Source organism: Chaetomium strumarium, assembly GCF_033439665.1.
Source record: "Chaetomium strumarium strain CBS 333.67 chromosome Unknown B0T15scaffold_2, whole genome shotgun sequence".
Taxonomy (NCBI): domain Eukaryota; kingdom Fungi; phylum Ascomycota; class Sordariomycetes; order Sordariales; family Chaetomiaceae; genus Chaetomium; species Chaetomium strumarium.
The window spans coordinates 2,393,593-2,421,327 of NW_026944430.1; the positions used below are offsets into that span (position 1 = coordinate 2,393,593).

Below are 27,735 nucleotides of genomic sequence, written 5' to 3' on the forward strand. Positions count from 1 at the left end.
CTGAGCTTGGAAGTCGTGCCAAGCATCCCTTAGCTCATACGTACCTTAAGTACTGCACTTTCCTCCGTGCTGAGATTCCAGAAATGAGGAAGAGGGTGACGGCCGAAAGGTTGCTGGATTATTTTATTTAGCCTACGGTGTTGATTCTGCTTCTGATAAGAGAGGAGCGAACTGAATTCACACCAGAGTGGATCACTGATCTCGGCTCATCAACGGGTATCTCTGCGCTTGGCACTTGTTATCGCGATCGGAACTTGTTTGGCGAAGAAGTCGTCAACAACAAGCAAGAGGAACGTTCTGCAAATTCTTTCAATCCACGGCACTTGAACTTCTCTCTCCAGGTCTTGGCTTTCCAGCCACGAATCGTTGTGCAGGGGGGTCGTGCTGGGCTGCGGTGACCCGCGGGGTGCTGGCTCACCTGCTTCTGCAGTCCCCACGCCTTGCTGATAAAGCAACCTAGCTGGAAGGCCGATCCAGGCCGATGGAGGGGCCAATTTGCTTCCGGCGGCGCAACACAAAATGGCATTTGACGATGGAGATGGAAAACGCTAGCATGGTTTACTCTCAGCCACTTGAAGCACAGAGACCGTGATCTTCAGAGGCCTTTCATCCATTCCTCCTCGCTGTCCCCTCGCCCATCGCCATGTCGCTCTCCAAAATCAAGCACATCGTCCTGGTGAGCAGCGCTGCCATCGCCCCGCCTCCACCCTCCGTCACTGCCGGCTGACCAACAACCAACACAGGTGCTGTCAGGGAAAGGCGGCGTCGGAAAATCGTCTGTGACCACCCAGCTAGCACTATCGGTCTCTCTAGCCGGCCACTCTGTCGGCGTCCTCGATGTCGATCTCACCGGCCCCTCCATCCCGCGCATGTTCGGGATCGAAGATGCGAAGGTCAGACAAGCGCCCGGCGGATGGCTGCCCATCACTGTTCACGAGGCGGATGCCTCCGCGGGTATTGGCTCGCTCCGAGTGATGAGCCTCGGGTTCCTGCTGCCGCGACGGGGCGATGCTGTGGTATGGCGAGGGCCGAAGAAGACGGCCATGGTCCGGCAGTTCCTATCGGACGTGTTCTGGGACGAGCTCGACTATCTTTTGATTGATACCCCGCCGGGTACAAGCGACGAGCACATATCCTTGGCAGAGACGCTTCTGCTCAACACCACCGAACAGCAACGGGCTGGCGCCGTGGTCGTTACAACTCCACAGGCCGTAGCTACGGCCGATGTCAGGAAAGAGCTTAATTTCTGCACGCAAACGGGCATTCGTGTGCTCGGTGTCGTTGAGAACATGAGCGGATTCGTGTGCCCAAATTGCAGCGAATGCACGAATGTCTTCTCCAGCGGTGGTGGGGAGGTGATGGCCAACGACTTCAACGTCCGGTTCTTGGGCCGGGTCCCCATCGACCCACAATTCCTGGTATTGATCGAGACCGGCAGGAGGCCATGCTACCCCCAAGGGACTACGGTAAATGGTCAGGATATTTCCACGCCTACCGAGGCACCAACTGAAAAGCAAGAACGGCGAGATTCCGCGTTGCTGGTGCACAAATACAAGGAGTGCTCCCTTGCTCCTATATTCAGCAGCATCACGGCTGATGTCGTGGCCGCAGTCCAGGCCGCAGCGTAGGGGTCAAGGGCAACATCGAATGCCTCGCGATACCACCAAACACGAGGCGTCGCCGTCTGATTCTGGCTGTGTCTGAACGACAAGCCACGGCTACTTATATCGCAGTCCCCGCACAGCGCATTCCATACTCTACGTTGGACTGCACGAGGAGAAAGGCTGTGAGAGCCCCAGGAACATTCCACTTCGCGCAGAGGAAGACTGCGCACGAGTTGACGCAAGTCTGCTAATGGCTTCACCGCGTTGGGGAGAGACTGCAATGCAGCTGTACAGGCAACAAGCAGGCTGACGTCGAGCCCGAGGGCCCGATCGGTGGTCACTAAATACGGATAACGAGCCTACTTGACCGTAGGGTACCATATTGGTCTTTATCCGTATGGCATCTCGTATAATGTCCTAGGCTGCTCAGATGATAATGCAAGCAATCACCAGCCGCGCGATATAACCCTAATGCTGCGTTGAATGCAACCATCCACACAAGACTACAGCCTCTATATGAGATAGAGAATAGATATGACGACTGGCTTGTGTAACCACATGTCGACCACCAGCAATTCGCAAGCGGCGGTCCCTTGTGCGCTCATCATCTCCGGCTCCCCTCGCTCCCTCGCTCTACACGTACCTCAAGCTCTTAATGTCTCCCTGCACCGGCCAGGCGGGTGTATTCCCTCGGCCAGGAGGACGCCCGGACGTTTGTCGGATCTCCACACAAGTGATCGATTCGCATATGCTCCAGAGTGGTTTTACTTTCCAGGGTTCACGGATTCTCCTGCAAGGCACTGTATCACACGGCGTTAGCCAAGGCACGGCAGATTCCGGTGCGGGAGGACCTGGCGCTTGTCCAACTAAGAATCGAAACCCAACCTGGAATTGATGCTGTCTGTTGGTAAGAGGCTGAGCTGCCCAACTGTGGGTCCCGTTCTTACTCCGTAATGCTACCTGTATGTATCCGTCGTGTATTCCTCTGTGAAGCGCAAACGCCAGTTATGCGATTGGAGCGGCGTTTCCCTGGTTTTTCGCACTGCCTCTTAAGGTGACACCGGAAGTACAAATTCAATTCATCGCGTCTTCCACTCACTGCAGTTTTTGGATATACCTGCGTGACCTTAGCAGAAGGAACTTGCAGTATCGGTACAACTACATGCACTTCGAACTCCAGGGACACTGTGGGGCAAAATAAGTGGTCCCGTCCGTGACGGGTTGGCGATGCACCCAAATTTCTCAGCCCACCAAACCTCCGGAATCCTGTCTCGAGAATTTATATCGGTTGCCGAAATTCCATGTCTCTTTCGCCACTTCTGTTGACTTTTGCTCGGTCTCGTGCCACAACGCCATCTTCTTCTGATCTTCAGTGGAAGTATCTTGCTTGACAGAAAAGCTTCCGGGCCAACACTGTCTCACGAGGATCTCGTGCGCTCTCAAGGCACCCCGCCTCGGCCATGCAAAGAGCCATCTGAACCACTCTCCGCCCCGCGCAGTGTCCTTCGTGCAATGAATCTGGGTCTCGCTTCCTCTGCTTTCCCCCCTGGTCAATGACCGCAATTGATCTCCTGCGCTTCCTCTCCAAGCCCGCAAAGTGTGTTTCCACGTTTATGACTCTGGCGACCAGTTCCTGACCCCCGACTTCTAGGCCCCGATAACACCGCTTCAGCAATTGACCTCTACAATCAACGTCCAACGAGAGCACGACTACGCTCTATTGCCGACTTGACGCCTCATCGCCCACCTCCCCGATACTCTACCGCAGGTATCGGCACGACCGCAAACACGGCGCACTCTAAGAGCACGCCCAAAATACCGCTCCCAAAGCTCTACCGCCCTCCCGTGCGTGGCCGGCCTCCCTAACGTCTCCCTCGGTGACGTTCAACTACCACACCTGCGAATTGCAGCTGGCTAGGCCAGCACGCTAAAGGACACCACTTCCTGTGGGCCTACTCTCTCAAACGGACGCCGCAAGGTTCGTTTGAGCGGCAGCTAGTGTCCCGCGGACGCTTCCAACACAGACGGCGCTATCGGTTCCTGGCCACAGTTGACCATGGTTAACCTCGAGGTCCCCGACAACTACACCTTTTCGGTCTCTCCCGGAAGTCTTCAACTGACCATCAACCATGAGGTCGCGGCGGACCTAGACTCGACCAACGCCTTCGAGGGACCCGAGAAGCTCCTTGAAGTCTGGTTCTCGCCGAGCCCGAATGCCCTCCCCGCCGGTGTCAAGGAAAATGGGCTAAAGGCAGTGAGCCCGTCCACTTGGGAAGGGATGCTAGACATGGTCAACTGCAAGGTCCTGTCGATCGTCAAGTCGGACCATGTTGACGCATACCTCCTTTCCGAATCCAGCATGTTCGTCTTCCCTCACAAGATCATCCTCAAGACTTGCGGAACGACGACCCTGCTGCTGGGACTTCGCCGTCTCCTTCGCATCGCGGCTGTGGATGCCGGCTTCCCCTTCCACAACGCCGCGTCGCTGGACGATATCCATGTCGCTGCCACTCCGCACCGCGTTTTCTACAGCCGAAAGAACTTCCTCTTTCCGGATCGCCAGCGCGGCCCCCACTCGAGCTGGAAAGAGGAGGTCAAGTTCCTAGACGACACGTTCGAAAATGGCAGTGCGTACATGGTCGGCAGAATGAATGCCGACCATTGGTATCTGTACATGACGTCTCCGACGAACACGACGCTGACCCCGCCGTTGACTCCACGTTCGAGCAACCATGGAAGCCCTGTCCGAAGTTCCAAGATCCCGACTGGCTTGGTCTCGCCCTTCGGCGTAGCTGTGGACGACCATGCTGACGAGACGCTCGAGATTCTGATGATGGACCTCGATCCTGAGCTTGCGAAGCAGTTCTACCTGGAGCAGGCGAGTGCGGTCGCCAGTGAACGGGTGCCTGCTAAAGCTCAGGAAGCACGTCGTTTTGCTCATGATAGCTTGGGCGACATCGATTCGACTGTTGATGTCTTCGCCAACTGCGGAGAGTCCGACATTTTAGGGGACACAGGAGCTCCCGATGCCGAGCCGACAGCTATTGAGGCTATGACCACCGAGGGGCATGCGCTCGGAACCGTCGTGTCCGATACGTGTGGCCTATCTCAGGTGTACCCTGCTTCGACCTACCCTGATGCGATCATCGATGCCTATTTGTTTTCGCCTTGCGGTTACTCCGCCAATGGTGTAGTTCCGGCCCCGGGCGTCAGTGCGGATGATACTGGCAGCAAGCCCGCCCATTACTGGACCGTCCATGTGACGCCGGAGCCAATCTGCTCCTACGCCTCGTTCGAGACGAACGTGCCGAGTGGTCAGAGCGGCCGCCAAACCTCGGATGTCGTCGAACATGTTGTTAACATCTTCCGGCCTGGCCGCTTCACCATGACCTTCTTTGAGGCAAAGAACAAGCCCACGGACGAGGATGCTCCATTCCAGGCGCCCCTTGTGTCGGGCGTCAACAAGCGGATGGATCGCATCAAGGGATACCGCCGCATGGATCGCATCGTGCACGAGTTCGACGACTACTATCTTGTCTTCCGCTACTTCGAGCGCGAGGGGTGGGTTGGTGATAAGGGAGCCAGAGTTGGTGAGGATCTCTAGGCCATTTCGGGTCATTTTCAGTCGTTTGGTGGTTGGGAATCAAAACAGGGTTACGAATCACGACTCTTCTTCACTCGCAATATTGTTTGGTTGGTGTCCAACAAGTTTTGCCATGGATCTCTTCTGAGCTATTTTAATCTCCTGACTTGTCATTGCGGTCTCAACCGACTTAGAACGGATGTCCGTCCACTTGAGCTTTCTTAGGATGTCTCTGACAGTGGTTCGGCTTTGCGAATATGCATACTAGCGCTATCTGTCGAGTGTCGCATTCCAGTGTTGCTCGGTGATTCAAACTCAACCCGCATCCCTTGAGCGACTCAGCCCCCGGAGCCATGTCAGAGAATGTTGCCGATAACCTTGTGGCGGGACATTCTTGTGATTCTGCCACCAGAATTTTCCTGAACCCCGGGTTGAAAAGTGTCGCGTTGGGTATATCTGACATGCACTTCACTCGATGGCGCTCCTCTCCTTTAAAAGTTGTTTTCTCTTGGTTGGGTAGCGCAGTCTATATCAGTTTTTCTCAGAGTATCCTCGCTCAATGCAGTCCAACACCGCGCTCAACGATCCTACTTCTGATCGGATATGCCCTCGTCTGCTTTCTACACCAAGAGTCAACGCTCCCAGGGAACTCAACGGATTCCATGGCGACCAGGGCCTCTTCTAACTCTCGTAGCGTTATTCTTCCTCGCTGTCGCATCTACTGTCGGACTGTCGGTATCTGCTGTCGCCTTTAGTGACACCCCCGACCTAGCGAAGCCAGGACGTGGCATCGCGCAAAGCTTTGTTTTGTTCGCAGTGAGTGGATTTAATTTAGCTAACAACTGCCATACACCTGGATTGGATCCTTAAATAGCTGACGATTTTACCCTTGAATCTCGAGTTAGAGCATACTCTCGCTGCTCCACGTCTCGCTGCACCTCTCCGTGTCCCGCAAGGACGAGATCCTCTACTTCGACCCTCCCATACCGTCATTCCGCCACCAACTTCATGCTTGGACGACCATCGTGATATGGATCGCAGCCGCCATGTGGGCGGGTGCCACCATCGGCGTGGCTGTCTTGCTTTACCAAGGGAGAGGAGGCAGTATCACAGTCCTTGTCAAGGTCGACATGTTTGCTTGCGCTACGGGGCTGCTGTTTGGCTGCGTGGTGCTCGGTGTGGTGCGGTTCGCAAACCAGCCTTTTACGCTGCCCTGGATATCTCCTGCGCGACCCGAAGCGGACACGTCCAGTAATGGGGACTTCGACGACAAAACCAGCCGCATCACCCGAGGGTCGACCAGTACCGACGAAACCCTCCGCGGCTCACCCGCCGAGAGATCCAAAGCACCATCGAAGGCGCCGAGTAGTAACACCAGCAGGTCCACATCGCCTAGCCGGTCCAAGACCAAGAGGATGATGCGAACCAGACGCTACATCCTCGAGGCAACACCAACGCCAGTCGTGCTGTCCCCGTTGAAACCTCAACGCTCCGGCGATTCCGGCGGCTCAAGCAACCCACCGATCGGCACCCAAAGGGACAAATCGAATGTGGAGGGCAAACTGGTCCCGAGCGCTACGGAGTCTGAGTCCTTCTTTGCCGCGAGCACGACTGACTTCCCCGAACAAAAGGCAAAGAGCGGCCCTTTGGTCACAGAGAGACCCGTCACGCCGGAGACGACGATCGGCAGTGTCACGCCTCGGAGCAGCAGCATCACCACCACCGCCGCCACCGCCACCGTCACCGTCCAGCGTCCGGCCAGGGTTGCTATGGTGCCGGTTGTGCAGCTGGGATTTGGGGATAGTCCTACAAAGTTCAGGCTCAAGAGGAAGAGTGTAGCTCCGCCAGTGGATGTGTTGCCGCAGAGTAGTGGCCTGAGTGGTGCTGTATCGGGAGAATTAAAGAGTGGTGGGTTTGTGGCGCCTTCTCCCCCTCCTCCTCCGCCGCCACCGCCGCCGCCGGCGGTTTACTATGTCCCTGGGTCATGGGTACCGAAGTTTCATTCTTATGGGGGGATGAGTTGGGATGATTGAGTCCCTTGATCCAAAAACGTCATCCGTAATGGATGCTGAGTTCGATTTTGAATCTTAGCGAGGCTATTGGACCGAATCAATGAGGAGATGACCATATCTACATTGCAGTTCACACCTAGCACCGTAGATTGCTGAAGCGGTAGTAATTTGTCATGAACCCGGCTTTTGGCGACTTATAGGTTTGATTTGAGTATTGCGTGGCCTAGGAGTATGATGTATCCCCCAGTTTCTTGCCAAATACGTCGAACCTATCGCCAGTCTGGAAGGGTCTCAACATAGGACCGGGGCCAAAGGGGTCGGGGCAGCTAAGCAGGGCCAAATATCGAGAGAATAAACCAAGGCAGAAAACAACGTCGATACGCAAACAAGTGACTGAATCGCAAATATCCAGTTCCTGGAAGACGGCGAGCACTCGCGTATAGCGGCATAAGCAGAAATCCAGCCAAGCCCAGGGGTTCCAGGTTAGGTCAAACCACCCGCCTCGTCTTTCCCGTCTCAACCTCGTACACCCACCCACTGATAAGAACCGAATTGGGGACGAGATTCGACCGCTTCAGGAACTCGACATCAGCCTCCACGGCCTTCTCCAAGTCCGGAAACGGCAAGAAATCAAGGTTTGCCTGACAAAGCTCCTCAACCGCCTCCTGGCTGTAGCAGGGGGGAAGTGAAGTCAGCCACCAGTACCGTAAGTAAGGTAGGGTATCTTCTGTGAGATTTGATCATGAGAAGATCGAAGGTCGGATACTGAGTACTAGCATCCCATAAACTCACCCCAGCTTCTCCCGCACAAGCTCATATGCGTCCTCATTCTTGAAGGTGAGCATGCCACAGCCGGTATGCTTGACCAAAGCAATCTCGTTCGTCCCAAGCAGCTGCTGGCTAATGACAATCGATCTCAGGGCATCCTGCGCGGAAGCGCCAGCCTGGTCACAGTGTTCGTTAGAAGACTCATCAGCACAGGAACCGAGTTTCTCGCGAGACAGCCAACATGGAAAGGGGGTATATTTGAACGAGGAATAAGGGAAGAGGGCGGTTCCAGCGTACGTTGCGGATGACATGTGCGTCGCCCAGTTCGATGCCAAATGCCTGGGCGGGATCGATCCGAGCGTCCATGCAGGTGAGCACGAGGTATTTCTTTGCCGGAGGCAGGGCGAGGCTGCCGTGGGTGAAGGAGGCCGAGTAACGGGCCGAGGAAGCCTCGATGTTTCGTTGGATGGCGCTCATGGTTGTCCTAGGGGCTGGGGAAAGCTCAGGTGAATACGTGGGATTAAATATGTTGAAGCTGTTGGACAGCGAATACGTTCGGAACAGAGCAAGGTTTGGTCAGTGATCTCGGATATTTCACGAGTAGGGTGAAACAACCACATGAAACCAAGGGACAAGGGCTCTGAGAGGAGGGGTCGTGGAATCTTTTCATATACAACATAAAAAGTACATGACGACGGATTAAATATCTAGAACCACATAGCCCGCCTGCTGCGATCCTAACCGTCGTACGGCAGTCAACCTCCCATCTCGGCTGTCCAATCAGACAAAGCAGGCTTGGCAGCGTCCACTCCAAGCGCTGCTTTTGGCAGGGGAGGATGGCGTGCTCACCACTGCCCCTCCTGGAACTCCAAAATGACCACAAGACAGACATGCTTTGGCTGACATCACAAAGCCACACCATTTCGCCATGCGAACGATCTGCAGTTGTACTGGCCACCCTGGTGCTACTTGTGCCTTGACATGCTAGTCGCCTGAAGCCAGTGGGTCGATCGAGGTTGTCGGAGCGAGCAATGGGGAAGGTAGACGCAGTGGGATGTGGTGTAATGTACAGTTGAGTGGCAACAGCAGCTTCCATCTTGTCAGCTGCGGTGTCGATGCCGGCCTCTGTGACTCCGTGAGGACGTGACTCTCGATGCATCATGTGATGCCACAGATCGTCCTTCATTCGTAACGGTCATCCTTCAGCCGCTTCTGTTGCAGGCGCGCAACAAGTCTCTCCTTCTCTTCGAGCGCCCGCTTCTCTTCGTACTCGCGAGCGGCCTTCTGGGCGCGTTCCTTCGTGCCCCGATCCGTACGCTCCTCGAACGTCTCCTTGGCATCCTTCAGCGTGGATTTAAGGCTTGCGAAAATGGTCTCGGAACTGGCAACGGCGGCAGCCTGGCCTGCTGGCGAGACTCTCGGGGCACTCAGATCCACGACCCGCGGTGCTTGCCAGGAAGGCTGGCCTGGGTCGACCGGTTGTTGTAGCTGCTTCAACCCGAGCAATCGCCTGAACCAGGACTGGTGCATTAACCATGTTTGCGCGAGATGTAAAAAGGACGACACAAAGAAGTAGAAGGTCGTGCCCGCCGGGAGAAAGAGAGAAACCACTCCCGTAATCGGGAGGACCACAAGGCTCATGATCTTCATTGTCTTCTGTTGCTGACCAGACATGTAGGGGAGAGGAATCTAGTTCAAACCGTGGTTAGTTGTGCAAAGGTACGGCAGTAACAGGGGAGGAGGGAGAAGGTCAAGAAAGTGATAGCGAAGCAAGAAGAGCGCATACCCTCATGCCCATAGTAATGATAACACCCGTGAGGATGGGCAAAATGAACAACGGGTCAGGCGCGGTGAGGTCCGTAAACCACAAAACTCCACCGGTTTCAAACGACGGCACCGGAAGCTTCGCCATGCCCCCGATCAGACGAAACACGCCGTAGCCGAGGGGGATCTGCAGCATTGGGATCAAGGCTTTCCTGAAGGAATAACCAGCCTCTCGGTTCATCATTCCGATCCTGGCCCGCGCCTCAGCGCCGGCCAGGTGGTTGCCGCTAACCATGGTGCGCTTCATTTGCTCCATGGCGGCCTTGTATTGCGGGTCCTTCTGTAGCTCTTGATACCTCAGCTGGTTCTCCTGGGCATCCATGACCGGCTTGAAGAGGGCAAGCCTGAGGCCAACGGCCACCAAGGTGATGGAAGCCCACCAGGGCAGACCGGTGTAGACGTAGACGGACTCGAGGATCGTCTGCATGAGCGAGGTTGGACCCCAGCCATAGTCTAAGCCAAGGGTCTTCAGAAAGCCAATCTGCTCAGGGATATCAAGGAGATCGCTTCCGGACAGCTCGACGGGGGTCGCCGTGACATCTGCGAGTGTTGAGGCGTCGGCCGGAGGGGCAGCGGGCGGTACCGGCGTCTGAGTCGATGCATTGCGGGCTTGCCGGAGGGAGGACAGTACGGGCTGAGAGGCGACGGCGAAGACAAACGGACTTCTTACCCGCCATTTCGTCCGTGCGCCAAGTAGTGTAGTACCGTTGTTGGTGCGCAATGCTGTGCCGAATTGTCGGGCAAGATGTCGGTTTGGAGGCTTCGGCAATACCTAGTAAGGTCGCATGTCAATGGAGATTCTTCGGAAGGACGAGCGAGAAGACAAGCAAAAGCAGTATGAGGCGGATCAACGGTTACTCACTGCCCTTGCCAGTCCCAAAGCTGGGTTCTGCCGGAGAAGGCCTCTACTTGGGAGCATCTTGTCTTGGTGTCCCTGGAGCTGCAGGAGCTGGAGTCGTGAACTGCTGGCACGGGCCAAAATTTCGTGATCCTCCGATGGTTCCAATCGGGTGGGCTGAGAGTCGTCCAGTAATATTGCGTCTTGGCACTCATGTCTCTGACGGCATCACGCCAAGCTTTCTAGTACCCGTCATGTGGGGTACACGCTGCGCTGCGTGGAAGCGCATCTGGTTGAAGCGCTGAGCTGCCCAAATGTGCAGTGGCATCATTCAATCATTTAATCTTTCTACCGAGTGCCTCCGGCTTTGCAACGGGTCCACGAAATGTGCAGGACGTTCCCAAGAATATGTACACATAGGGCCATGTTGACGTCCCTTTGTAATCGTTTTCATCTCGCCCCCAACGCCGTGATTTGCAACGATGCTCCCGTCTTCCTTGCTGAGCCGGCCTGGAGCCTGTCCAACTGGCGAGATTCACCAAATAGTCCGAACCACGCTCATCCAGCTCTTCAAGAGGCTAACGGAAAGAGAAGAGAGGCAGCAGGTTTGATGAACGTCTGCTAGGCACTGTATTTCTCTGTCGGCATGTTCCCAAGGAGTCGTCGCCACACTCATCACTCCAGGCTTGTCAGGTCATCAAGTTCGTTCCTCCGCCTCGGCTTCTCTACGGCCTCGATACCAGGACCGATAGGATGCGCTTGCCGCCTCGAGAGAGGGAATACCTACAATACGTCAGTCTTTCTAACCTGGTGCGCCGTTTCGTGCGGCAGAGAGCATGACGTACCCTGGTATTGCTCCACCCTAACCTGAATGCGGCCTCGTGTGCAAACAGCTCACCAAAGCCAAGCATCATGCCATTGATAAACGGTAGCAGTAGGTTGATTGCGGCACCGCGGAGGATGGACCAAATGGTAGGTGGCTGGTAGAGAACGACGGCTGGGGAGGAGGACTGCGGAGGCGAGACCGACAGCTCATCGTGACCCGAGTACTGCTCGCTGTCTGACCGGATTGTGACCCCGGACTCGGCCATGGGATTAGGCGGTTCGTCGGATGCCATAATGCGGTGTTGTTGTGGAATCAAAGACGGGATGTTGCGCGCCGTCACCCGGAAAGTTGAGCGATGGCAGCTGCTGTTCGTGAGGTCAGTTGCCCAATTCTGACAGGGGTCAGTCAGTTTTGGAGTCCCGTCTTCGGACCAAGATCACTTGCAGTGTCGGCAGTCGGGCAAAATTGTTCCGGTCTCGTCGAACACGCCCGGGCGTACTCTGTCAATGCAGGTGAGCCCAGAGAGATTTGAGGATGACGCAAACGAAGCAAATGCAGACAATGGGTAAATATCCGTGGCTAGCAGTAAGATATTATTAAGAATGGCAGGAGTGTAGGCTGTAACTGGAAATATTGTAATACCTTACTTTGCTAGCATCGACCAGTATCCATGGTTTACGTAATTTACAGAGCGTTGGCGGGGCGGCCTGGAGAGCCAGTGACGCGGGGCACGGAGACATCGTCGTGCGGGAGCTGCCTGATGGCAGGAGCTCGCAAACAACTTTTTGTTCAAGACACCCGACCTCCCAAGTTCATCTTTCTTTTCGTTTCGCAGCGTTTCCCTATTGTCATAACCGCCCGAGATTTCTAAACAGCAACGACTTCCTGACTCTCAAAATGGCCGATCACGACACGCTGGTTAGCAGTTTCTGTGAGCTGACAGGGGCTTCCACGCAGCAGGTAATTGATGCATTCACGATACGGACGTTCGCTCTCGAGCCCATTCTAACTCTCGCAGGCCACAGAATACCTCAATGCAAACAAGTGGGATATCGACTCAGCCGTGACTTCATATTACACGGACATGGACGAGAGCGCGCAGACTTCGGGGGCCGCTGCTCCCAGAGCTGCCCCCGAGCCCGAGTATACTGGTCCCCGGACATTGGACGGCCGACCTGCACCCGAATATGCCACCGCCTCATCCTCATCGACCGCTAAGAAACCGCAAAAGCGTACAGGTGTTGCCACGTTGAGTTCTCTAGGCGGCGGCCATGATCATGACGATTCGGAAGACGGCGATGATTACGACGATGAAGACGAGCGCCGCGGCCCTCGGGATCTATTCGCTGGCGGGGAGAAATCCGGCCTGGCTGTCCAGGATCCCGCCCAGCGATCTTCCGACCCCCGAAGAGTGATCAATGACATCGTGGCCAAGGCTCGCTCGTAAGCGACACAACGGTTATCATTTCAAGGCGACTCCATCAGCTAACATAAGTCTGCGGCAGGAACACCCGTCAAACGAATCAAGAGTCCGCCGGTCCGTCGAGAACCCACTTCCGTGGCGCAGGCCAGACAGTTGGCGGTGATGGGGTGGAGAGCCGCACGATTCCTGACCCCCGCGGTGAGCCGATCCCCACCGTCACGAGTAGGCCTCAGCAAGTCGAAGAGCGCATTTTGCACATCTGGAACGACGGCTTCAGTATCGACGATGGTGAACTGCGGCGTTTTGACGACCCACAAAACCGGGCAGCTCTGGAGATGATCAGAGAAGGTCGTGCGCCGATCCACCTTATGAATGTGCGGTTCGACCAACACGTCGATGTTAAGCTACAGCAACACAACGAGAACTATCGGCCCTTGCCGAAGGTGTATCGCCCATTCAGCGGGCAGGGACGGCGCCTGGGCAGCCCCGTGCCGGGCGAGTCCATTGCAACCCCGGCTCCGGTGGCCGCCCCGACCACTACAACAACCACAACCACCAACTCAAGCCAGGCACCGTCCACGGGCGTGGATGAGTCGCAGCCGACGCTGATGCTCCGCATCCAGCTTCCCGACGGCACCCGCCTTCCGGCGCGCTTCAACACGAGCCAAACGGTTGGCGATGTCTATGACTTCATCCTGCGCTCATCGCCCTCTCTTGGAAGCCGGCCGTGGGTGCTGTCCACCACGTTCCCGAATAAGGAACACGAAGATAAGGGATTGGTGTTAGGCGAGATGGCCGAGTTCAAGAAGGGTGGTACCGCGGTGGTCAAGTGGAAGCAAACATAGGGAGGAAGCTGGTTGGAACTTTGATGGATGGGTCTGGGAAAGTGGCTTGCTAGCGATGGGAAGTTACGACTCCCGAAACATAGGGAGTCGTATCAATAAACTGGCTCCTAAGCAAGGGCAGCATTAGACTAAGCGTGAGAACTTGCTACCGTGATTCAGTCCCCTGTGACCTTTAGTCAATCCAAACCATAGGCCCGTATCTCCTCCAACCAGGAGCGCCTTGATTGTCCTAACCCTAGTAACGCCTAGAACACCTATACCATTGGTATCACAGTCCCGCGTGCAATCGGGAAGTCGTCCTGGGGGGCCGCCCTCTCTCTTCTGCACCCGCTTCGACCCATCACTCTTAGTACAGCTCAACCATCCGGCGCTCCTACCGAGCCCTCGCCGCCATAGCCCGACGGCGTACTCCCCAATACCTGCGAGGAGCTCATGCCTCCGCCAACAGCGGACTGCGCTGGCACAACCGGCCCGTCGAGGAACCTGAACCACGGCCTCGCGGCAGCAACGTTCAACTTGGCGCTGTTGAACCTGGCCTCTCCCGGCGGCATGCACACGAGGATGTACGTGTTGGTGGTGAACTTGGTGGCAAACATGCTGAAGGTGGCGCCCATCTTGTACTCAAAGTCCGAGAACTGCTCGGCGTTGCGCGGCGTGCCCGTGTACTTGGAGCACGTGTGCTTCCAGCTCTTGAGGATGTTGCTCATGCGCTCGAAGCGGTCGCCGTACGGGTTACGCTCCCCTTCGCGCGACGTCCACTTGGACACGACCAGGAAGGAGGTCCGCTCGAAGAGGAGGATCTCGTCCGCGTCGATTGCGAGGCCCAGGGACGCGAGCTGGGCTTCGATCACCGACAGGTTGGGGACGAGGTCGTGGATGATGGAGGCCCAGGCCTTGTAGAGGGATTGGTCCCAGATGGAGGTTGCGAAGAGCTGGAGGTTGATGGACAGATCCTCGCCGGCCGCAGAGGGGACGGTTTGCTGCTGGACTTGTTCGGGCTTCTGTTTGTGCATGATGGCGACGGCCTCGGCGGTCTTGCGCCGGACAAGGGCGGCCCGGTGGTCGAAGACGTCTTCCCGCGTCATGGGTTGGATCAGGTCCATCTTGTGGATCAGGACGAACACCTTGGCCTCGCGGGAGTACTGGACCAGTGCGCTAATGATGTTGACGTAGGTGGCCAGGTCACGCTCAACGTCGCGGCTCTCAATGTCGAAGACGTAGATGAGCACGCCGACGTTGCTGAAGACATGCGCCCGTTGCTGGGAGAGGTAGTTCTCCATGAAGGCCTCCTGGCCGCCGCAGTCCCACAGATTCAACGTCAGGTTGCCCAGGAACTTAACATGGGACAAGTCAATGTCGATGGTGGCGCCTCTGAGTGAGTGGTCAGTGAGAGGTTCCCCTACATCACAGAGACGTTGAGGGTCTGTGGGGAATAGACAGAGTAGACTCACAGTCTGCGGGTGTCTCGGGCCAGGTAATTGCTGAAGATGATGCTGCGCATGCTCGATTTGCCGGAACCACTCTTACCCATGAGCAACACCTTCTGCTTCTTTACCTTCTTCAGCTGCGCAAGGGTGGCCGCGGGACTTCCCGAGTCACCCGCGCGGTGCCCTGCCGCGGGCAAGGCGCCCATCGCTGTGTCGAGATCCGACATTAGTGGCTCGTCAGCTCATCGGTTCATCTGCTTTTCCGCCGTGCAACTGCTCAAAGAGGTCACAGGATTGGAAGACTTCAAGCCTTTGACTTGTGTGCCTGCTGATGGGGCGTGCACCTTTCGAAGGCTGGGCTCTGGAGGAAGCGTGCTGTCGGCTGTGGGGCAGGTGCCACCTGAGCTGTCCCCTGATTAAGCTTTCGTTCACAAGATAGCGATCACGTGACCTGCCATTGAACGACTCAACCATATTTCTTAGCTCCTTTCCAGACTGATGATATGGACTCTGTCACCTCATGTTCGTTTTTGCATTGAGCGTATCACCAAGTCCGGATCGCCATGATGGATGATCACTTCAGTCACGAAAAGTCGTCGGATTAAGAACAACTCCAGCTAAGGGTTAGGGTCCAGCTTCCTTCTCACCGTGTCTCGGCCTCTCAGCGTGTTTGGTGCTCGAGGTGGCAGTAGAGAAGAGGATTCATGCTACATGTATCTTGGATCTTGAAATGTGGACTTGTGCGATTAGTGGTTTCCGAGTTGCTAATACCCTAAGGGGATGCTTGGAACTTTGGAAGTTGTTGGAGGTAACTGCTGAGCTACGCAACTACTTGACACCTCTTGAGCCACACACACATTGTGTCTTTTCTGGATCATTTGTTGATGTCGTGGGACTGGGGCAAGGTTGAATCCAGTTGTTCATGTTCCACTGCCCTTATACCGAAGCAAGGTCAGTACCATCCCCGTGAACGAAGCCAACAACCCGACGAACATCAGATCATCGCCGTTGAAAAACTATCGCTGAGGTGAACAAAGCTTTTCTATGTTCCCACTCACCTTTCACAGTAGAGATATCGTGCTGCCCTGTTGCTTCGGGCCTCGGGTGAGTATCATAATAATAAGATAGTCTAAATATGCAAATGTATCTAGCAACTAGAATGAGAATGGGGATGAAGCTGATAGTTTTAGGGAAGATGAGCGCGACTTACTACCTACCACATGAATCCCATAAATCCCTTTTTATCGTATCAATCAGGCACTCACCGGGAATACGATGAAGGGAACACCGGTTCAGAATCGCTCGCTTTGTCCCCGACAACTCATCAACAATGGCACCGATTTCTGAAGAACACTGTGGCCATTGTTGGCAGCGCATTGTTACACCCCCACAGAATGAAGAGAAACACAAGTGACTCAACACTCGCTGTCAGACTTCTTTGGTACAATGGGATACGTTTTCAACTGCCCCCGAGCAGTGAGTTTCTAGTATTTAAATGGCCAGGTAGTCGTCAACCCTCCTTGATCCAGCAAGACCAACATCCCGGGCCAGAGACCACCAACCAAGATGACCCCCTCCAACAAGATCCGTCTCTTCGCCTTTGCCACCCTTCTAACTCTGGGTACCCGGCCCGCGACAGCACATATGGAGATGACCTACCCTCCACCACTCAAATCCAAGGCCAACCCCTACTCGGGCACCAACGTCGACTACAGCATGACGTCGCCCCTCAAGGCCGACGGTAGCGACTTCCCCTGCAAGGGCTACCTCTCTCTGCTCGACGCCCCCGAGGGCAAGGCCGTCGCATCGTGGACCGCAGGCGGCGAATACAACTTCACCATCTCCGGCGGCGCCGCACACGGCGGCGGATCCTGCCAGGCCGCCCTCTCCGTTGACGGCGGAAAGACCTTCCGGGTCGTGCACAGCTACGAAGGCGGGTGTCCCGGCCAGGGGGAGAGCTCGTTCAAGTTCGGGTTGCCCGGGGACACGCCGGCGACCGAGGGAGGCATTTTCGCTTGGAGCTGGTTCAACCACCTGGGGAATCGGGAGATGTATATGAATTGTGCTGTGGTCGACATCGTCACTGGCGGTGGCACAAGGGGTGGTGATCGGAACGGGAAGGGTGTCCCCTTTTCCAGCCGACCTGAGCTGTTCAAGGCGAATATTGGGAAGGGCTGCAGGACGGTGGACTCGGCAGACGTTGCGTTCCCCGATCCTGGTCCGGACGTCCACTCTACTGGCAAGGCTGTGCCTCCAGCTGGGACTTGTGGCGCTGCTGGTTCCTCTTCCTCTTCTTCTGGTGCTGGCGGCGCCACTGGTGGTGGTCACGGTTCCGATTCCGGTACCGGGTCAGGGGCTGGCACTAGTACTGGTACTGGTGGTGGTTACTCAGGTAAGCATCCCAGTTCCACGCAAGGGTCCTCCTCTTCCACCATTACAGCATTCTCGCCCTCGCAGGGTGACGACTGCAAGCCAGCACCCTCCCTCACTACGCAGCCCACCCCTGTGCCAGTCACTAACGAGTCCGGGACAGGTTGGACGCCGGGGAATGACTGGCCAGGCTGGTTCCAGTCCGGGGCCTCGGGGGCATCTTGCCAAGCTTATTTGGCTGTGTTCCTTTCAGCAATGTTCTTTGCGCATTACCTCTTCTAGAGAGGATCTTCCTTGGCAGGCATATCCGCCGCGGGCAGGCTCTGTTTCTTTTGCTGTCTCTGGCTACCAGCTCTCCTAGGTATGAGCTTGGATACTGAACTGCCTTGGACATTCAATCCCTAGAATGATAGACTGAATTCACCTTGTATTTTGTTAAAGACCTGTTCTGTTTTTCACTGTCGAATTTCCGTGGATGAACGGAGGACGTCTTACCTGCAACTGAGAGTCTTGAAGATGACATTACTACATCGCCAGCATACATGGATGTGTTCCACTCCCTGAATAATCGTTGCTGAAGTTCTGTGATATGATCGAATGATTTCCGCTCTGCCATCTTCTCTCCTTCAAAGCAATGACCTCATTATGTCTATAGCCTATAGAGAATGTTTTGCACCTCAGGTCGCGCCCCAATGTCGCGGTCACATACCCAGCTATTGGAAATACCAACAGCCAGGTATCCACGGTTATCACACAGATGACGGGAGCCTACAACAATAGGCTTGATTCAACTGCTTGGGAGCAACCTAGAAGTGATCAATTGGAGTCAGTGCTTTCTTGTCCTTGTTCTCATCCGTTGAACTCCCAGACTACTTCCAGCAGAATGGTCTCGCCACATAGGACACTACTCGGCGCCTAAATTGCCAAGATATGCCAAGTACTTCGATCTTGGTGGTATCACTACAGAGAGTCCTCACATACACATCACACGGTGGGCAAGTTTGTGAACAACATGCGAGGTTTGACTTGATGTCAAGATAAATTTCCATGCACATCCCATGTGATGTTGTGTGGCATTGATTGGAATCTTGTCAGGAGGAAGGTAGAGCAGAAGATTAAAGATGAACATAAAGAAGTTATGGTAAATAGGAGAAAGAAAAAGGAAGCTTCAGGTCACGGAATTTAACCCTAACCTGTATTAGCCACGGAGCCGTACGAGTTTCTATATATCAACATTTTAAACCACCAAACTCGATCGCAGCAAAGGTTCGGCTAGCCCGGCACCGATATACGGCAACCGGTTCGCCGGATGAAGTGCCTGATCCGGGGAGTGAAGATCGACCTCCGAGCTACAATAGGCAATAGCCCCTGCGTCCCAGATACCTGAGGTAACTAGTCGGGCACCACCGACAATTTACCCTGCCCGGAACTGCCAGTTCGGCTTTGACGCACGGGAAGTACTACATATGCAGTCCAAGGCGAAGTCTCATGTGAACGACACAAGAAGCCGATCTTCTTTGCCAGCCGTAACCCCCTCAGACAACAGGACCTCCCAAGGATTTCAAAACAATGCCATGCAGCTTTTGCCTCTTTCAACCGTATAGTGGATGAGGGGTTGTAGTCGGTAGAACAGGGCGACCTAGCCACGAGATTGGCGATGCGTCGCATGCCGGGATCTGTTACCCATTTACAATGTCCTGTCGTCACCGTAAGTCCTTACCGAACCCCAGTGCCGAGCAAGCTTGGAGCTGGGTTCAGGAACGCGAGAATTTCCCTTATTAGTTGGCGAGTGACGGAGGCACTTGCGTTTGCCCCGTTCACGATCTGAGCACTGTGGTCTGTCTCTACAAAGACCCAGCCACGCTGTCCTGAGATTGCGTTTGACTTGCCCGCGCTTGTCTGTCCTTGTGTCTTCCAGAATCGAATAACCGAGATCAACAGCAATATGACGCGATCTCTTCGTCAAGTTCTACTATCTGCCACGGCAATGATCGTGGCCGCTCTTCATGGCGTAACAGCTGCGAAGCCGTCAGCGGGGTGTGGAAAGACGCCGACACTCATCACAGGCGGCGCTGCCACGACACCTCTGACGTTGACCTCCAACGGCAAGACGCGCCAGTACTACGTCAAACTCCCCGACAACTACGACAACAGCCATCCATACCGGCTCATCTTCACACTGCATGCCCTTGGCGGCAACGCACAGCAAGTCACGGTCGGCACGGGAGGCTACCTGCCATGGTACGGCATCCCAGCGCTTGCGAACAACGACACGGTGGGCGCCGTGTACATCTCGCCCAACGGGCTCAACAACGGCTGGGCCAATCAGGGCGGCGAAGACGTCGCATTCCTCAAGGCGGTCATGGACACGGTCGAGAGCGACCTTTGCATCGACCAGAACCTCCGCTTCTCGACCGGCTTCAGCTACGGAGCCGCCATGTCGTACAGCCTCGCGTGCTCGCTCGGCAGGCAGATCCGGGCCGTCGCCGTGCTGTCGGGCAACCCGACGATCAGCGGCTGCGCCGGTGGCACCGAGCCCGTCGCCTACTACGGCCAGCATGGCATCAAGGACTCGGTGCTCCCCATTGCGGGCGGCCGCCAGATGCGGGATCGCTTCGTCAAGAACAACGGCTGCGCTGCGCAATCCTCCGCCCCGCCCGAGCCCGCGTCCGGGAGTGGGAAACACGTCAAGACCGCTTATACTGGCTGCGACCCGAACTACCCCGTTGTGTGGAATGCCTTTGACGGGGATCATACACCGCAGCCCAAGGATCAGGGTGCCCAGAATACCTTCTCGGCCGTGGAGACTTGGGAGTTCTTCTCGCAGTTCAAATAGGGTCAGAAGGCGAGGGGCGAGAATTTTTGTTATCGTTGTATGAGTATTTCGTGGTAGCTTCAAGTGTTAGTGCGGAAATGGTGCATAGTACATCCCTAGGTACTAAGGCGTGCGAAGATTCGCAACCGTGTTTACGGTGGGAAGATATAGTAACCCAGGTAAAGCAAGAGTCAGAGATTTGGCTTTTCGTCGAAGAAGAAGACGGGAGGGCTAGGACTTAGGGAAGTTCTCAGCCTGTGCCCCCAAATCAGACGAAACTCGCAACCCACACATCCATGGCCCTAACTCCCTCCCTCCCGCCCTGCACACCCTCCAAGCTCGCCTCACACGCATCCCGCGCCGCAAGAACCACCGCCCGTTCCCCCTCATCCCCCACTCGCTCCTCCACTTCCCTCTCGAAAGAGGAAGCAAGACAAGCAGCGACCTCCCACTGCCCGTCCAGCAGCCCCTCCCCACCCTGCACGCGGCTCTCCCTCTCCAGCCGCCACCCGGCCGCCAAGGCCAGCTCGGTAAGCCGCTTGGGTCCCAGCACCGTGCGGACGTTGGAGTCGCTGCTGCCCCTGGCTTTGCGGCACTCCAGCGCTGCCTGGGCGAGCGCAGCCAATACGTGAGGCTGGGCGGCAGGGTGTGTCGCCACCAGCGACCACTCGGCAAGAAGGAGGCGCTTGCTGTGCTGCTTGAGGGCAGCGAAGGTGGAAAGGATGAGCGAGGGCGAGGCGAAGTACCATAGACTGTGGGCGAGCACTGCTGCGTCGAAGGTCTTATTATTGTTGTTATTACTTTCGCTGGCGGATGGCGGCGGCGGCGAGGACGTGGGAGAAGAGGGGGAACGGGGACGGGAAGGGAGGGAGGAGAGGTAGTCCAGGGGGGATTGTTGGACCCAAGTAATCCGGCTCCCCAGCGGGCCTTGCGAGATGTGGCCTTGTGCTTGGCCGAGAGTATACGGGGCACCTGCGGGGGGATGATTAGTCCGTCTGCTTTTCCGCCGACGCGCACTGCCAGGGCAGGTAGCAAGCAAGTGTACGGAGTAGTGTAAAGAAAATCAAAGCGAGATTGATTGACTCACCATAGTCCAATTCTGCCGGATCGACCGCCACGACCGACCCCTGCTCGCCTACGGCAGAGGCAAGGACAGTCGTGCAGTCCCCCTGCCCGCATCCTATCTCCAAGACTTGCGAGCCAGTGGGAATGTTCCAGTGCTGCAGGAGCACCACGCGGTGAAGGGTTTGGGAGTGCTGAATGTTGAAGTGGGCGGGGTCGTGTAGGGAGAGACGCGCGATAGACGCGGCGTCGAGTTGAGTGGACATGTTGTGCTCGAAGGGCGTTGGGCACAAGACGGCTGAGTACCTTAGATACCGTAGGTTCTGCGTAGCCAGGTGATGGAAATTGGAATTACTATGTATAGACTTGATTGTAGCTGCAGAAGAGCTGCGGATGGGGATATCTTATGCTGTAATACCTATGATGGGGATGATAAGCTTGTTCTTCGGATTTGTCCCCGTACCCCTGGTAGCAACTAAGGTACCAACCAGGTATAGGTGCTAGGCCGTAAGCCGTTAGACCATCAGTATATTGAACGACTGATATAGTAGGCTCGGAACTGTTAATAAATGGAAAACGAACCTCTAGTCGTTATTGCCTGTGCATACTTATTAAGGGTTCGGAATGTGAATGTCACTGTATTATACATGTACGAACAAGCACACCAATCACAATGTCTTGATCATCATTTTTCCCATGCTTCCTTCCGCTACGCGGCGCATTTTTACACAAGCCTTGCTTCCTTGCCTATAGCAATGTCTCAAAGATCTCACTGGAAAGGTTTTCTTGCATTTTCCTTTTATTATGACTTGAGTATGGTGAGTTTTGGAGGGATTTTGGGAGTATGAACCTACCTGTTTTCGATGGAAACTTTACGTTGATATAAGGTACCACGTAATCTTACCCACACTGTATACAATCGTACGATCTTGAGGCTTCTAATATTTTGATCTGAGGTTCACGCCGTCCATCACGGAAACGCGGCGTATAGAGAGGCCGTCGAGACTATGTGTCACGCCAGCGGACTTATTGTCTAACGAGGGATGATGAAGGTTGAATGCTTGTTGCAATGATCGTCCAACCGGACCGGGCAATTCCACGGTCTATCATCCCCGATCCTTTCATGCACGGAGCAGCCTCTTTTCCAAATCCGGCGCATGGCAATGCTCTGCAGTCAACAGATGCCAACACCAGAATTTCGCAGCCTGATTTCAGGTTTTCGTGGCACCATGGTGTTGGTCGAGCTGCACTTAGCAACAACTGCGGCCCTGCGGGGTTCTGCGATCAGGATTGCACCGCCCCCCCATGGTCGCGTCAAGGCCGCGTTCAGGCGGATTCAATGGCGCTTAATTGCCGGCCGAGGATTCGCGGTCGTGCTCAGCTCAGGGCTGTTTCAGCGGCTACTGATGCAGACTCGGAACATCGAAGAGCCAACGAAACGAGTGGCCACCATTGCTCCAGGATGACACAAGTGCTCTCTGCTTTGCATCGGCAACGCCATGCCCAGTCGAAGTGCTGCAAAACTCCACTAAGCGCGAATGGCGATGCCACACATGCAACCACTTCCAGGGTCGAACCATATCTTCGGGCCAGAGGTGGGAGTCTTGGCTGCATACCGAAGATGCCAGTCACAAGTAGTCATGCAGAGCGATGCAGCTTCGTGTTGGCAACCTACAGGCAAGATGTGCTCTTCGTTGGCCCCTGTTGGGATCGCTGGTGGTTGATGCATATGACAGGCCAGCCGCAAGGGGCTTCGAAGGGGTCGTCAGATCCTACTCAGTTCTGGTTTTTTCGTCAGCGATGAAGTGCAACATACCTCGGTGGGATTGGATTTGAACTTTGTGTGCGATGACATGGAGAACGAGATCAAGCAGGCTACACGACTCCTCCAAGCACAACGGGCGGCGGATCGGGACGAGCAGCGACTCTCATGGATCCGGAACCGCTTCTCATCGCAGGCTGGCAGCGAGTTCACCACCCGCGAAGTCAACAAGGTTCTCGCCGAGGTCGTCGAGGCAGATGGCTCGGTCGGCGTGGTCAAGGCCCTGCTGGCTCTCGGGGCCGACGTCAACTATGTCCGGCGGCGCCACTCCACCACGTGGAACAAGCTGACGCAGCGCAATGACCCGCGCGAGAGGAGCAATGTCCTCCTACGGGCCACGATGCGCTGCCGTCCCGAGACCGTCCGCGCCCTTGCTGCGCGCGCCGACCAAGCCAACCTGGACGGTGTTCTTCACCACGCAATAGCAAGGGGCAACCTGGCTGTTCTGGCCGCGCTGCTCGAGCACGGCGCGAGCCCGGTTCACCTGCACGACGACTTCCAGGAGATCGTTTACCACAACCGAGTGGACCTCCTCAGGGTCCTGCTGTCCGGCCACCACTTGCCTTGTTTAGCCTGCCGTTCGACGGGGCTCCGCATTGCCGTTGAGCACCGGTCGCTGGAGGTGATGCGCCTCCTCCTTGACCATTGGGCCGATGTCAATTACGGAGACGCCATTGCTCTCACAAGGGCTGTGGAACTCTCTCGCCCCGACCTTGTTGCCCTCCTGTTGTCTGGCCCCGTCCAGCCTTCGTCTCGCTCGCTCGATTCTGCCGTGGGCAAGGTTCGACAATTGTTGGAGATGCGAAACACCACCTCGGACCACGAGATTCTCGAGTTATGTTTGTCGGCAGGGGCTACTGGCCCCGAGACGCTGCGCCTGATAACCGAAGGCCTGGTCGAGTTCGTGAAGCGGCGCCAGACGCCTCTTGTGGGTACCATCTTGCGGTACAAGAGACCGCCGGGCCAGTACGAAGCGGCTGCGCTGATCGAAGCCATCCGTGCCGAGCAGCTGGATGTCGTTGCGAAGCTGCTCGAGTTCAGCCCGTCCCAGACGAGCCTCGCAATCGCCATCTCGCAGACGGTCAGCGTCGGCAGCCCGCAGTTTCGGTACGAGGCAACTCGGCTTCTGATCGAATCTGGAGCTCGGGGTCCCTGCGCCGCCGAGGCCTTGGTCAAGACGGTCCACTGCCTTGTGGCCGACCTGCGACGCGGCGACAAGTTGAGCATCGAGCGGGACATGAGACTATTCTACCTGCTCCTCCACGAAGGGAACGCAGAAATAAATTTCGAGAAGGGAGAGGCTCTGCAGATAGCCGTGCGTTCCGCATGTGTCGACGTTGCTGAGGAGATAATCGCCAAGGGCCCCTCCCCTGACTCGCTCGGCGCAGCGCTCGCCTGGGCAATGGATGTGCAGGACCGGCAGAAGAAACAGCGGCTGGTCGAGTTGCTGGTACGGCGACACGTCAATGAAGATGCCGCCGGTAAGGCACTCGTGGCCGCCTTTACGTCGGAGCCGGATAATGTGTGAGTCGAGGCATTCCGTTTTAATACCACCCTTTATCTGCTGACGAAGCAATAGGGCGCTCATCGAGCTGCTTCTTACCCGTGCGTCTGTGAACTACAATAACGGGGAGGTCTTTATCTACGCCGTTCGAAACTTCCGGCTCGAGACCTTCCACCTTCTTCTCGGGCAAGGGATCGATTACAAGGCGCTGTTCACGGCTATCCTGGAGGCGTTGAAGACTTCGAAGCTGGAACGAAGGACCCTGTTCGGAGAACTGCTGAGCCGGTTGCAACTCGATCACCTGAACACAGCGCTCAAGTATGTGGTCTTGGAAGAAGAGACGGACCTGGTTCTGGCGAGGATGCTGCTCGACTCCGGGGCCGAGGCAGCCCACGAGGATGGGTTGTGCGTAAAGCATGCTGCCACCGCTCTCAACCGAGATCTGCTCCGTCTGCTGTCCGACTACGTGGGCCACGATGGGAATGTCTACAGCCAGGCCTTTGCGGCCATCATCAACCGCGACAAACGCTGGCTTGCCTTCGAGCATCTGGAGCTGATAGACATCCTTCTTCAGCATGGCGCATCGAGGCATATGGCTGGAAAGGCCATGGTCGAGATCGTCGACCATCTTGCTTGCCAACGAGCGCAATCCGACCTGGCGGAGGCGTTCCTACGCAAGTTGTTTGCCGCTGGCGTGGACGTCAACTACGAGAATGGGAAGGCCATCAGCATCGCCGCCAGCAGAGGAGACCCTTGGCTCCTGTCCCTCTTGTTGGCCAACGGCGCCACCTCTTCCTCGGCCACCCTTGCACTCACCGCTGCAATCATGGCACATCACACGGAGGAGCTGCTCCTGGAGCTCATCGCTCTCTTCTCAGACCCACGTTCTGCCATCCCCGACTTCGATAGATCCATCCCAGGCATGCCACCGCCAATCCTCATGTGCCTCAAGTCGTATGGCCACTCCGTTGCCGTCTTGGACGGTCTCGTCAAGGCCGGGTGCCGGATAGAGACAACCGTTCCGATGCAGGTTCTCTCCGGCGCTACTAGAGACAGGGGCGACCGGAGAGTCAGCTCGGAGCCGGAAGCAGCATCCGTCCTGATGTGGACCTTGCTCCAAGAAGAAGGGCTCATCAGTCCTGCAGTCATCAGAGCGTTGGTTCAGCATGGTGGTAAGTCGACTTTTCTTTCTTGTTAATACATAACAGTTCCTCCCACTGACCATTGCAGCCAATATGTCGTATGCGACACCGATATCCCGGACCACGCCACTGCTGCTGGCAGTGAAGTCGGGGCGACTTGATATTGTCCAGCTGCTCCTAGACTCCGGCGCAAAGGCCTCCACAAAAGACGCGTTAGGTCACTCTGCGCTTTTCTATGCTTCTCGGGCCGGAAATACGGACCTGGTACGGCTTTTACTGAAGAGCAAGCCTGTCGTGAATGACGGGAGCCTCCACGAAGCCTCCCGGGGCTTCCATGTACAAACGATGGAACTTCTTCTCGAAGCCGGCCATGACCCGAACTACCGGTCGATAAAGCACGCAGGACGGACGGCCCTGGGCGAAATCGCTCTGAACGCCATTCCCCCGACTGATGTTGCGACTGCAGAAGAAGCTTTGGATCTCCTCTCGTCCGTCGATGCCAGTCCCCTTCTGAAGGTCCACGGCAAAACAGTCATCTTCCTCGCACTCGACAACCAGCACAACGAATCTATCACGCGGTTGCTGCTTGACCGGATGCTCTACCGAACGCTAAACAGCCATGAAAATACGTACCAGCAAGGTCTTCTCCATTACTCACCCACCATGTATGTCTCCAAGGGCATCCTCCTCGGACCCGGCTCGGAGACGCTCCTGCAGCTCCTAAAGGCCCACGGCTGCGAAGACCGCTTCTATGCTAGCATGGAGGAAACCCAACCGCCTGACGCAGTTGGCCTCCCGGAGGAGATCCGGGACTACGAACGGGATCGTCGCGCGCGCGAACGGCAAAACCGCCTCGTCGAAGAGGACCACGCCAACACAATCCGCCGCGAGCGCGAGAAGGCCATCGCCGTTGCCCAGCTCGAGGACGACAAGCACCACCGTTCCATCCAGCACCGCGAAGACCTCTCCCAGCAGCAACGCAGGCACCGCGGCCTCGAGCACCACCAAGCCATCCTGATGGACGCCGAGAAGCACCACAGCGATGCGCAGATCCAGATGAGCCACGCCAACGTCCAGTCCACCCTCCGCTGGCAGCGCCACAACGACGACCTCGCCATGATCTCCCAGAAGCGGCACGCCGATCTATCGCACCGGCAGCAGGCCCACCAGCAGCGCCTCGACCAGCGCCGCGACAAGGCGGCGCAGGACCACGTCGACCGAGACCTCGGCCATGCGCGGAGCCTCGCCAACATGCGCGACGCGCACCGCCAGCGGTCGCAGGAGCGAGAGGACCGCCACGCGCAGCAGCTGTCGTACGAGAACCGCAAGATGATGCAGGAGTACGAACTGATGTGGCGGGCGAAGCAGCTCGAGAAGGAGGGCCGGCACGAGCAGCTGGCGGCGGGGCGGGAGAGGCACGGTATGAAGATGACGGAGCTGCGGACGCAGAGGGGTAATATCATTGGGCAGGTGAACCTGGAGGAGCTGAGGCGGTGGCAGGAGAGCGAGAGGAGTAAGGGGATGACGATGATGAATCTGGGCCAGGTGCGGGTGCAAGGGAGACTAGGTATGTTGACATGACATGATGATGGTTATGAGGAGGTGAATTGGCGTTTTTTTTTTTTTTTTGGTGTTGGTCTTCGGGATGAGCTTCAATGGAGGGGTTTAGGCAATGGATATTTGGTAGATACTTATGCATTTATTCATATTCATGACAGTGTCTCTGATTTCGACTTCCTTTCAGTTAGTACCACAGAGAGGTACTAGTTGTCGAGTACTTCTAGCAACGATAACCTTATTTGTGTCTACCTACCTGAGGCTTTGAGAAGAATGATGAGGTTGAACACATCTGGTTGCTCTCCAGAATCTT

General features: G+C 56.1%; 11 protein-coding genes across 11 annotated transcripts; 7 read left to right on the plus strand and 4 right to left on the minus strand.

Moving 5' to 3' along the window:
- The first annotated feature begins 303 nt into the window (after positions 1–303).
- B0T15DRAFT_107988 (P-loop containing nucleoside triphosphate hydrolase protein) lies at positions 304–1,883 on the plus strand. Its single transcript, XM_062861456.1, has 2 exons — positions 304–676; positions 744–1,883. Exons 1-2 carry the CDS (start codon positions 644–646, stop codon positions 1,626–1,628), a joined length of 918 nt encoding a protein of 305 aa, XP_062724222.1. The 5' UTR covers positions 304–643; the 3' UTR covers positions 1,629–1,883.
- Positions 1,884–3,660: 1,777 nt separating this feature from the next.
- Positions 3,661–5,208, plus strand: B0T15DRAFT_392712 (S-adenosylmethionine decarboxylase; the record flags this gene model as incomplete). The annotated part of the gene is made up of 1 exon (XM_062864652.1): positions 3,661–5,208. One exon carries the CDS (start codon positions 3,661–3,663, stop codon positions 5,206–5,208), a length of 1,548 nt encoding a protein of 515 aa, XP_062724223.1.
- A 291-nt stretch (positions 5,209–5,499) lies between these two features.
- Positions 5,500–7,370, plus strand: B0T15DRAFT_108107 (uncharacterized protein). The gene is made up of 2 exons (XM_062861459.1): positions 5,500–6,003; positions 6,093–7,370. Exons 1-2 carry the CDS (start codon positions 5,791–5,793, stop codon positions 7,218–7,220), a joined length of 1,341 nt encoding a protein of 446 aa, XP_062724224.1. The 5' UTR covers positions 5,500–5,790; the 3' UTR covers positions 7,221–7,370.
- A 1-nt stretch (position 7,371) lies between these two features.
- On the minus strand, positions 7,372–8,796 carry B0T15DRAFT_108102 (carbonic anhydrase). Its single transcript, XM_062861458.1, has 3 exons — positions 8,265–8,796; positions 7,992–8,143; positions 7,372–7,868 (listed from the first exon to the last, which is right to left on the minus strand). The coding sequence occupies exons 1-3, from the start codon at positions 8,442–8,444 to the stop codon at positions 7,688–7,690; spliced, it is 513 nt and encodes a 170-aa protein (XP_062724225.1). The 5' UTR covers positions 8,445–8,796; the 3' UTR covers positions 7,372–7,687.
- Positions 8,656–12,064, minus strand: B0T15DRAFT_410881 (60Kd inner membrane protein-domain-containing protein). The gene is made up of 4 exons (XM_062865383.1): positions 11,900–12,064; positions 11,370–11,846; positions 9,754–10,563; positions 8,656–9,656 (listed from the first exon to the last, which is right to left on the minus strand). The coding sequence occupies exons 2-4, from the start codon at positions 11,745–11,747 to the stop codon at positions 9,150–9,152; spliced, it is 1,695 nt and encodes a 564-aa protein (XP_062724226.1). The 5' UTR covers positions 11,748–11,846; positions 11,900–12,064; the 3' UTR covers positions 8,656–9,149.
- A 288-nt stretch (positions 12,065–12,352) lies between these two features.
- On the plus strand, positions 12,353–13,723 carry B0T15DRAFT_491033 (uncharacterized protein; the record flags this gene model as incomplete). Its single annotated transcript, XM_062866742.1, has 3 exons — positions 12,353–12,415; positions 12,474–12,898; positions 12,961–13,723. 3 exons carry the CDS (start codon positions 12,353–12,355, stop codon positions 13,721–13,723), a joined length of 1,251 nt encoding a protein of 416 aa, XP_062724227.1.
- A 356-nt stretch (positions 13,724–14,079) lies between these two features.
- B0T15DRAFT_391821 (Gtr1/RagA G protein conserved region-domain-containing protein) lies at positions 14,080–15,356 on the minus strand (the record flags this gene model as incomplete). The annotated part of the gene is made up of 2 exons (XM_062864606.1): positions 14,080–15,094; positions 15,175–15,356. The coding sequence occupies 2 exons, from the start codon at positions 15,354–15,356 to the stop codon at positions 14,080–14,082; spliced, it is 1,197 nt and encodes a 398-aa protein (XP_062724228.1).
- A 1,426-nt stretch (positions 15,357–16,782) lies between these two features.
- B0T15DRAFT_410891 (uncharacterized protein) lies at positions 16,783–17,866 on the plus strand. The gene has a single exon (XM_062865384.1). It carries the CDS (start codon positions 16,795–16,797, stop codon positions 17,800–17,802), a length of 1,008 nt encoding a protein of 335 aa, XP_062724229.1. The 5' UTR covers positions 16,783–16,794; the 3' UTR covers positions 17,803–17,866.
- A 1,348-nt stretch (positions 17,867–19,214) lies between these two features.
- On the plus strand, positions 19,215–20,356 carry B0T15DRAFT_429268 (Alpha/Beta hydrolase protein; the record flags this gene model as incomplete). The annotated part of the gene is made up of 1 exon (XM_062865703.1): positions 19,215–20,356. The coding sequence occupies exon 1, from the start codon at positions 19,466–19,468 to the stop codon at positions 20,354–20,356; it is 891 nt and encodes a 296-aa protein (XP_062724230.1). The 5' UTR covers positions 19,215–19,465.
- Positions 20,357–20,387: 31 nt separating this feature from the next.
- B0T15DRAFT_410897 (SAM-dependent methyltransferase-like protein) lies at positions 20,388–21,970 on the minus strand. The gene is made up of 2 exons (XM_062865385.1): positions 21,423–21,970; positions 20,388–21,307 (listed from the first exon to the last, which is right to left on the minus strand). Exons 1-2 carry the CDS (start codon positions 21,661–21,663, stop codon positions 20,604–20,606), a joined length of 945 nt encoding a protein of 314 aa, XP_062724231.1. The 5' UTR covers positions 21,664–21,970; the 3' UTR covers positions 20,388–20,603.
- Positions 21,971–23,250: 1,280 nt separating this feature from the next.
- Positions 23,251–27,446, plus strand: B0T15DRAFT_390743 (uncharacterized protein; the record flags this gene model as incomplete). Its single annotated transcript, XM_062864555.1, has 3 exons — positions 23,251–24,743; positions 24,799–25,895; positions 25,954–27,446. 3 exons carry the CDS (start codon positions 23,251–23,253, stop codon positions 27,444–27,446), a joined length of 4,083 nt encoding a protein of 1,360 aa, XP_062724232.1.
- Positions 27,447–27,735: the final 289 nt, after the last annotated feature.

What these genes read in the sequence shown, in the direction of transcription:
- B0T15DRAFT_107988 (XM_062861456.1), top strand. Translation starts at nt 644, where the DNA reads ATGTCGCTCTCCAAAATCAAGCACATCGTCCTG. An exon ending in AAATCAAGCACATCGTCCTG is followed by an intron (nt 677 to 743) that starts GTGAGCAGCGCT and finishes CAACCAACACAG; the next exon opens with GTGCTGTCAGGGAAAGGCGG.
- B0T15DRAFT_108107 (XM_062861459.1), top strand. Translation starts at nt 5,791, where the DNA reads ATGCCCTCGTCTGCTTTCTACACCAAGAGTCAACGCTCCCAGGGAACT. An exon ending in AAAGCTTTGTTTTGTTCGCA is followed by an intron (nt 6,004 to 6,092) that starts GTGAGTGGATTT and finishes ATCTCGAGTTAG; the next exon opens with AGCATACTCTCGCTGCTCCA.
- B0T15DRAFT_108102 (XM_062861458.1), bottom strand. Translation starts at nt 8,444, where the DNA reads ATGAGCGCCATCCAACGAAACATCGAGGCTTCCTCGGCCCGTTACTCG. An exon ending in ACGCACATGTCATCCGCAAC is followed by an intron (nt 8,144 to 8,264) that starts GTACGCTGGAAC and finishes CACTGTGACCAG; the next exon opens with GCTGGCGCTTCCGCGCAGGA. An exon ending in CTTGTGCGGGAGAAGCTGGG is followed by an intron (nt 7,869 to 7,991) that starts GTGAGTTTATGG and finishes CCCCTGCTACAG; the next exon opens with CCAGGAGGCGGTTGAGGAGC.
- B0T15DRAFT_410881 (XM_062865383.1), bottom strand. Translation starts at nt 11,747, where the DNA reads ATGGCATCCGACGAACCGCCTAATCCCATGGCCGAGTCCGGGGTCACA. An exon ending in AGCGCATCCTATCGGTCCTG is followed by an intron (nt 10,564 to 11,369) that starts GTATCGAGGCCG and finishes CGACCTTACTAG; the next exon opens with GTATTGCCGAAGCCTCCAAA. An exon ending in TCATTACTATGGGCATGAGG is followed by an intron (nt 9,657 to 9,753) that starts GTATGCGCTCTT and finishes GGTTTGAACTAG; the next exon opens with ATTCCTCTCCCCTACATGTC.
- B0T15DRAFT_410891 (XM_062865384.1), top strand. Translation starts at nt 16,795, where the DNA reads ATGGAGATGACCTACCCTCCACCACTCAAATCCAAGGCCAACCCCTAC.
- B0T15DRAFT_410897 (XM_062865385.1), bottom strand. Translation starts at nt 21,663, where the DNA reads ATGTCCACTCAACTCGACGCCGCGTCTATCGCGCGTCTCTCCCTACAC. An exon ending in TCCGGCAGAATTGGACTATG is followed by an intron (nt 21,308 to 21,422) that starts GTGAGTCAATCA and finishes ATCCCCCCGCAG; the next exon opens with GTGCCCCGTATACTCTCGGC.